Consider the following 9,233-nt stretch of genomic DNA (forward strand, 5'->3'; position numbering starts at 1 on the left):
TGTGTGTGTGTGTGTGTGTGTGTGTGTGTGTGTGTGTGTGTGTTTGTGCGTGCGTGCGTACTTGTGTTTGTGTGTGTGTGTGTGTGCGTGCGTCTGTGTGTGTGCGTCGGTGTGTGTGCATCGGTGTGTCTGTCTATTTCTCTGTGTGTGAATTGTTAGCTATAAATTCATGACAAACAATGTTTAAGGTTCAACTTTTGAACACAATCCCTTCTTTTCATTTGTTGCAGAATTCAGTAAACAAGGTTTCAAAAAACTTCCAAGGCTTAACCCTAGAGCCCAAGAAAAAGTCTGGTTCCAAAAACTCCCCATGGAAACGAAGCTTTGCACAATTTTTGAAGAGAAAGAGGCAGAGCCCAAGGTGCAACAGCAGCAGCAACAACAACAACAACGACTGCGCATCCTCGCCCATGCTTCCCGCGAATCACAACGGCTGCTCGCCAAGCTCACCCGTCAACAAGGTGGAGAGTAACAACGTGCAGAGCTCGCTTACCACGAGAGCTATCGTCAACAACACCACGGCGGATCTCTCAGGAGAGGTCACTACTGAAACCGGAAACTGCAAGGCCAGGGGTTATGTTCCTGCCACAGAGAACAACATCTCAGCAGGTGAGAATACTGGTACAAGAAGGTCACTCATGTACTTACTTACGAGACTTGCTGCTGACCTTTTGCGTGGTTTGTGACCCCGTGTGGCTGACTTTTGGAATAGATGTGTGAGTTATCAGACCGACTCTTAAAGAATAAGTAGCTAACTTTATCGACTGATTCGAGTTGAGCAGCTTGTTTCTTGTTGTATTTTTCATGCTGCCTTCCTTAATGCTATTTCATAACTAACAACCAATTTTCTTGTACCTATGTAAACTGTGCGTTCACTTGCAGCACTCGTTTTTTTATGTTGCTTTTTTGCGAGCTTTACGATGGAGATCATGTCATGATGAACAGGCTGTTCAACTCAATTAGTGAATGTAAGAAGAGTCTTTGTCTGATAACTCAAAAAAATGTATATTTCTGTCACTCACCGCAGTAAGTTAAATGCGTTTAGTGAAGGGGGCTGTAATGGATAATTTGAGCCTCAGAACAGTGTTTTTCTGTTGTATGATACACTGTTTTGTTGCTCGAGATGTGTCCACACTCCTGGACCCGTGTAAGATTTGAAGACAGTCTCAAGTTCACAAAAGGGCAGCTTACCATCACTTATTAAAATAAAGTATACATTTCAAGTAAAGAATTGACAACTCACTACACGATGTTTCAGACTTATAGCATACCCAAAACAGAAAACTGTGTTTCAAAACAATCAATTTGAAAACCCAAAACCTTCAAAATAAAAAAATAAAAATTTAACTTTGCTAAGCTTTGAGCCAATAAACTGCTGTGCCTAACATTTTACTCCGCTTGCAGCTATCCCCAACGATACTTCCTTTTCAGGAATAAACCGTATATAACTGCATGATATTGCATATAATGAAGTAGGTGTTCAACAACGTTGCAAGGACAGGTGCTGACCCCTTATACTAGCAATTCAGAGTACAGCAGACGGAACATTCTTAGCCTCATGTGTTTGTAGACAGCAAAGAACCAACAACAAAACTTGTAATCTGAGCAAGATATATCATTTAAGCTGCCCTTTGAATCTTGACTGATCTTACCCAGAATGGTGTAGTACATGGAGGTCCCATTCTCTGAATTTTGTAGAATGTCAATGTAGAACTATTGTGCTAAAGTGGTGTGTGTCCGCAGTGTTGCTGCTTCTGCTACTGAATTCTTTTTGTTACAAAAACTCAGTTTGGAGTAAAAAAAAAAAAATAAAAAAAAAGGCAAATTGCAAACAGTTGTGCAGCCATTTAACACCTACTAGTCCTGCGAACATCGAATTGTATACAGTTGCGATTCGATAAGCATTTTCCAGGAAAAATTGTTTGTAAAGAAATGGCGTGTTTTCTGCTTTATTAGTAGTTTTACAAAAAGAAAGGGATCTAGTTTAAATTAAATTACTGCATTGGTGGGACACCTATCCACACAAAGATTCTGATAGATCGGATTATTTGGTTTTTCTTTATTTCCATTTGTACTACTATGAGGTAAACTTGTATTTGATAAAGTAGGACATATTTTTCAAATGATTTTCTCCGGATGTATCGTTCCTAATGAGTCAGTGGTGTCGTGGTTAAGAAAAAATACAGACATATTTTGGCTTCTGCTCTGATTTTGAAAAAGGCGTACTAAAAATAATAATAGGGGCATACTTAAATTCATAAGAACTGGTCCCGTACATAATCTACTTGTCCTGAATACAGTTACGTTACTATATCAAAACGATACAGGAGAAATGCTATTTTGGAAAATGTCAGTTTTCAGGGTTTCCTGACTGTGAAGGCTTCGTTAACGTCACATTTTTCTTCATTTTTGTATCATCCTTAGCAAGAGAACAATTCACCTTTGGTCCTGGCGGAAATTTGGCAACATGTAGATGAAGTTTGTGAGGCATACAAAGTTGAACAAATTCGGTGGTACTTAATTCAGCCTGAGGAAGTCATATATATCAAGAATGACATTACTTAAGAGGAAGTCAGTCAATGAAGCAGAGAGGCAGTTTGGGTCTGATGCGTTTGTGGTAGTCGGTTGCTACATGTTGTTATACAAAGTTCCATGTAAGACAATGCATGCTCTTTGATGCTGTGATAAATTTGGAGTGTTCTGTTTATCTGTTCAGCTGTTTCCATAGTTAGTACTTCACTCGATAGTCAGTAGTCAGATTTGCACAGCACTTCATTAAATAGCTTAGTTTGTTAAGTATTTCTATTTTTTTAATTTGAATAATTATTAAAAAAACAGACTCGCATCAGAGATTCTTTATTTGTGTGTGTTTGAGATCAATAAAAATTAGCTCAATTTTGTTCTACAACACACACATAAATGACAAACGGTTAGTGTCTCTTCTGAATTGTGAAGGTGACATGTTCACGTATTTTGATGTGTTCATAAGCTATGGACGAGTTTTGGGAGAACCATCTTATATTTTAATAAACACATACAATTGGAGGAAAAAGAAAACGTAATTTGTCCATTCTTTCAATGTGAAACTTGCCTAGGAGTTAGCGACAGAACAAGACAGAACAGAATAGCTTTCTTTTGATTGTCTGTACAAGATGGCAAAGCTCGCTGGATGTGTGCGACTGTGCTATATTTGTTGATTACTGTTTGCTACCTACCAAGCAAGTAATTCGAAACAGACGTCACATGTTTATCATTTCATTTTCATACGCCAAAACGGCCAACTTCTTTTCCTTAGTAAATAAAACTGTTCCGCCTTGAAAAAATAAAAACAGTATAAAATGAAAGTCTTGCAGAAATAGCAACATACAAGGACACACTCTTTATATGAAGTATTAACGGCTGACATATAATCTTATGGACAAGTTTACCCGTTTAATGTTTTTTCTGTTTGCTAATATAATAATTTTGCAATTGAGTATTTTTCAGTTGTTAAGAGGACCACATTTATCTTTTAATATTTCTTCATAAATTATTTTACAGAAAATATTAAAACCGAATATTTTGTGGAGGAAGATTTTGTTTATTACATCTGCAGTTCTTGGTTGTTCTTTTCCTCGTACTAATTAAGGACGGAGTAGAGGCAACAATTTGCCATATACCAATACGTAGAACAAACCCATACAGATCAAACGTAACCGGTTGATTATCAAACCTCTAAATCAAAATAACAAATCTTTTAGAAGCTCGATGAAACTGTTTACTTTATTTACAATCCAACAATGCACAAATGCCGTTGCTTTATAAAGTATTAAATAAGCTAGTATTTTATTAACGATTGTCTTATTCCATAAGTTTGCGGAATGACCAATTAATACGCGTCACAAGTTAAGCTTATAACACTATTCAAAAGCCACACTTTAATTGATAGCCCGGGCTTTCTTCCAGCAGGCTCCAAGCAACCTTTTAAAAATCATAACACAAATGAATAAATAAATATTTTCGCTAAGGGATCACATTTTCAAAAATCTGAAACCAGATAATGTAATGAATAATCTAACATTTTGGATTTGAAATTTCTGTACAAAAAGTATTAATTTAGTGAAGAACGTTAAAAAGATAGTTATGTGCTGTTCAGACTGCTCACTATTATATACAGATAGCTCTGGTCACTAGTATAAAGGGATAGCGTTATGCTGTTAAGACTTGATCATCACAAGGTAGTTCTGTGCAGTAACGACTGTTCACTATGATAACAAAATAGCTCTGTGCTGTTAGAGATTGCTCAATATCATGAAACGATAGTTCTGTGCTGTAACCCTAAGACTGTTCACTGTCATGGTCGTGATCCTACACAGAAATACCGGAGCCCCAGTCTAATTCCCCAGCCCCTCCGGCCTCGCCAGACCCAGGAGTAGGGGCACGTGTCTTTGATTTTACGCTGCTGAACGACTCGCCCAAGGGCAGACCCTGTCTTTTGTCGTGGCGTCCCTGTGGGGACTGCGCAACTAGTGACGTTTCTTCCGACGATGTAAGTTGTTGCCATGGCTACAGAGCGCCCACGTGACGCCGGAGGCATGTGCTAGACAATTGTCCTGCGAATGCCTTTTGGTCTCTAGCATTATAGTAGAGTTCTTCTTCTTCTGCTTTGTTGTGATGGTGCCTGAGACCTTTTTCTGCTCTTGCGGCTATTCCCTTTACGCTTTCGGTGGTGTCGCACTTTGATGAGCATGTGCTTCGTCATGCTTTCGTCGTCGTTGTTCACTGTGTTGTGAAGTCACTCTGTCTACTGCTTGGTAGTAGTGTGTCTTTCGGGTTGTCAGTGGTGCACACTTCTGTCCATAAAATGCATGTTTTAGTGACGTTTTGTCTCGCAGTACAAGAAAAACTAAAAAACAAGAGAACGAGCATGATGTTCTCAAGTTTTTCAGACCATTGTTAATTCTAGAATCAGTGTTCCGAGTCACTTTTCAGTGCACATCCTTTGTACCACGGTGCATGGCTGTTCTTCGATATACGTGACTTTTTTCTCTCTTCAAATCAGGCATGATATTTTTAGTCCATGCAGCTCTGAATGACTGCTGATTTTGAATGCTGACTTGTTAAGAGTTGCTTTACCCCTCGCGTATATCTTTCTTGTACTACCGTGCACAAGCACACACAGGGGACATTTAACACTAACGTGGATATGCGTGCCATATATGAATTGTAAGGCACAGGTGCACGTCTACACGCACAATGTCTATTCTTTCAGTTAACACACACGAGCACATATGCATTTGAGGGGGTTTTCTTTCCTTTTTTTTTTAAATTCAGTCTCTCACTTTGTGTTCTTCATGAAAACGGATTATTTAAGAGCACATAATGTGTTTATTTGTTTTTGTGTTTGCTTGCTTGAATTATTCGTCCACGTGTGTGTGTGTGCGCGCTTGCGTGTGTACGTGCGAATGTGTTTATTTGTTTGTTTTCAGACAATTTGAATCGTGTTACCCCATCCTTTTGTATTTATATATGTTGTAAACTCATCAGGTTGTCTAGTCGTTGTGTTACAATGAGCAAAAAAACAAGGCGACAATATTATTTTTGATTCAAACCACTTTTTTGTTTGCATATTTTTCTGTGATTGTTTTATTATTTCACTTCTTTCTTTCTTGCTTTTCTACGTTTATTTTTGTTTTTCTTTGTATTTGTTTTTGCGCACAATACATTTCTAATTCACTCAGAGACTATCTTTTATTCACCCCCTTTTTATTTTATTTCAGTTGTGCTTATCTTGTCAATGGCATCATTTTGTTATATTTAGTCAAGTTTTGACTAAATATTTTAACATCGAGGGGGAATCGAAACGAGGGTCGTGGTGTATGTGCGTGCGTGTGTGTGTGTGTGCGTGTGTGTGTGTGTGCGTGTGTGTGTGTGTAGAGCGATTCAGACTAAACTACTGAACCGATCTTTATGAAATTTGACATGAGAGTTCCTGGGTATGAAATCCCCGAACGTTTTTTTCATTTTTTTGATAAATGTCTTTGATGACGTCATATCCGGCTTTTCGTGAAAGTTGAGGCGGCACTGTCACGCCCTCATTTTTCAACCAAATTGGTTGAAATTTTGGTCAAGTACTCTTCGACGAAGCCCGGGGTTCGGTATTGCATTTCAGCTTGGTGGCTTAAAAATTAATTAATGACTTTGGTCATTAAAAATCTGAAAATTGTAAAAAAAAATAAAAATTTATAAAACGATCCAAATTTACGTTTATCTTATTCTCCATCATTTGCTGATTCCAAAAACATATAAATATGTTATATTCGGATTAAAAACAAGCTCTGAAAATTAAATATATAAAAATTATTATCAAAATTTTTTTTTCGAAATCAATTTAAAAACACTTTCATCTTATTCCTTGTCGGTTCCTGATTCCAAAAATATATAGATACTAGAATGAATACCCGCTTCGCCGGGTAGCCGGCTTCGCCGGGAAGAAGTACTTAGAGCCGTACGCCGGCTTCGCCGGGTCCGAACAATGGACCCGCCAAGCTTAGGTCCCTCCCAGATTCGTGGAATGGGAACAGCACTAAAAATGATTCAGTGACCATAATGCCATTCCTGACCATATCGAGTCCCATCCTTGTCGACGAATGTAACCGTGTTAATCACCTTTGGAGGCGAACTCCACTCAAACAGGACTGAGCAAGTTAGAGCTTATCTCTAAGCCCTTTTGAACTGTTATGGCTTCACAAAGGAAGGCCAGTACATAAAATTACACAAAAGCCGCCAGACCACATCACAAACAGAACTGAACAATGCACAGGTGTTGCTCACATAGAGACATACACACACACACACGCACACACACAAACACAGGGAAGCCGTATCTATAGAGAGATAGATGACAGTGTATTTTTCGCGTGGCTATAAATTGATTCGACCTTTGCACTTTTACAGTGAGGATAATTTACGGGTCCAATTTACGTTCTGGACACTGCGGTGACCTTCTAAAAATAGTAACAGAACGCCGGGAATATCCGAAGATGCCCCCTTCATACTGTAGTGCACCACACGAAGGAAGGGAGGTAAACGCTGAAAACATGGAGAAGATGAGAAGATAAGGAAGAGTTACTTATAATGGTGAAATGAACACAAAAACCAAATTCGGTTCAGCGCTGCGCGCTGAGAGCACGTGTTGAAATATCTCATCGATGATATTGTGTCCGGGATGTAGCTGAATACGGTGTCCAAATTTGAAAAAGATCCACCGAGAACTTTGGCTTTGGTGTGTCGGTATGGGGGCCCGGGTAGCTGAGGTGGAACCAAAATAGCTGAGGTGGAACCAAAATCGGTTCAGCGCTGCGCGCTGAGAGCACGTGTTGAAATATCTCATCGATGAGGTTGTGTCCGGGGTCTCTCTGAATAAGCCCACCAAATTTGAAGCAGATCCATCGAGAACTTTGGCCGTGCATCGCGAAGACACAGATACACAGACACACACACAGACACACAGACAGACACAAGTCGTATATATATATAGATGATATGTTTGGATTAAAAACACGCTCAGAAAGTTAAAACGAAGAGAGGTACAGAAAAGCGTGCTATCCTTCTCAGCGCAACGAATACCCCGCTCTTCTTGTCAATTCCACGTGCACTGCCTTTGCCACGGGCGGTGGAGTGACGATGCTACGAGTATACGGTCTTGCTGCGTTGCGTTGCGTTCAGTTTCATTCTGTGAGTTCGACAGCTACTTGACTAAATATTGTATTTTCGCCTTACGCGACTTGTTTATGTATTTAGTTGTTTCATCATGTTTTTGAAATTTGCTTCAGTTTGATAATTTCGGTCTGTACTCTTATACTATTTTGATAGCTTATCATTCCACTGTAAATTACCCTTTTGGTTATTCATTAAATAGCAACCTCATAATTTTATCTCTTCTTTTTATATATTCAATAGTTTCCCGCCTGAACATTGTCGACTTATATTTTACCTTTTTCGTTATGTCTGCTATCTGCCTTGCTTTTTTATATTTAGTCAAGTTTTGACTAAATATTTTAACATCGAGGGGGAATCGAAACGAGGGTCGTGGTGTATGTGCGTGTGTCTGTCTGTCTGTCTGTCTGTCTGTGTGTGTGTGTGTGTAGAGCGATTCAGACTAAACTACTGGACCGATCTTTATGAAATTTGACATGAGAGTTACTGGGTATGAAATCCCCGAACGTTTTTTTCATTTTTTGGATAAATGTCTTTGATGACGTCATATCCGGCTTTTCGTGAAAGTTGAGGCGGCACTGTCACGCCCTAATTTTTCAACCAAATTGGTTGACATTTTGGTCAAGTACTCTTCGACGAAGCCCGGGGTTCGGTATTGCATTTCAGCTTGGTGGCTTAAAAATTAATTAATGACTTTGGTCATTAAAAATCTGAAAATTGTAAAAAAAAATAACAATTTATAAAACGATCCAAATTTACGTTTAACTTATTTTCCATCATTTGCTGATTCCAAAAACATATAAATATGTTATATTCGGATTAAAAACAAGCTCTGAAAATTAAATATATAAAAATTATTATCAAATTTTTTTTTTCGAAATCAATTTAAAAACACTTTCATCTTATTCCTTGTCGGTTCCTGATTCCAAAAATATATAGATATGATATGTTTGGATTAAAAACACGCTCAGAAAGTTAAAACGAAGAGAGGTACAGAAAAGCGTGCTATCCTTCTCAGCGCAACGAATACCCCGCTCTTCTTGTCAATTCCACGTGCACTGCCTTTGCCACGGGCGGTGGAGTGACGATGCTACGAGTATACGGTCTTGCTGCGTTCAGTTTCATTCTGTGAGTTCGACAGCTACTTGACTAAATATTGTATTTTCGCCTTACGCGACTTGTTTATATTTAGTCAAGTTTTGACTAAATATTTTAACGTAGAGGGGGGAATCGAGACGAGGGTCTAGGTGTATGTGTGTGTGTGTGTCTGTCTGTCTGTCTGTCTGTCTGTCTGTGTGTGTGTGTGTGTAGAGCGATTCAGACTAAACTACTGGACCGATCTTTATGAAATTTGACATGAGAGTTCCTGGGTATGAAATCCCCATACGTTTTTTTCATTTTTTTGATAAATGTCTTTGATGACGTCATATCCGGCTTTTCGTGAAAGTTGAGGCGGCACTGTCACGCTCTAATTTTTCAACCAAATTGGTTGAAATTTTGGTCAAGTAATCTTCGACGAAGGCCGGGGTTTGGTA

At 38.8% G+C, this 9,233-nt stretch overlaps 1 protein-coding gene across 1 annotated transcript in view; it reads left to right on the forward strand.

The window, feature by feature from the left end:
- Positions 1 to 9,233, forward strand: part of LOC138965932 (uncharacterized) — a 53,604-nt gene that overhangs the window by 33,080 nt on the left and 11,291 nt on the right. Inside the window, exons 11-12 of the mRNA XM_070338013.1 lie at positions 231 to 609; positions 4,356 to 4,528. Coding sequence (XP_070194114.1) covers positions 231 to 609; positions 4,356 to 4,528 — 552 coding nt within the window. The remainder of the gene's footprint in view (positions 1 to 230; positions 610 to 4,355; positions 4,529 to 9,233) is intronic.

The sequence above is a fragment of the Littorina saxatilis genome, linkage group LG5 (genome assembly GCF_037325665.1).
Source record: "Littorina saxatilis isolate snail1 linkage group LG5, US_GU_Lsax_2.0, whole genome shotgun sequence".
NCBI lineage: Eukaryota > Metazoa > Mollusca > Gastropoda > Littorinimorpha > Littorinidae > Littorina > Littorina saxatilis.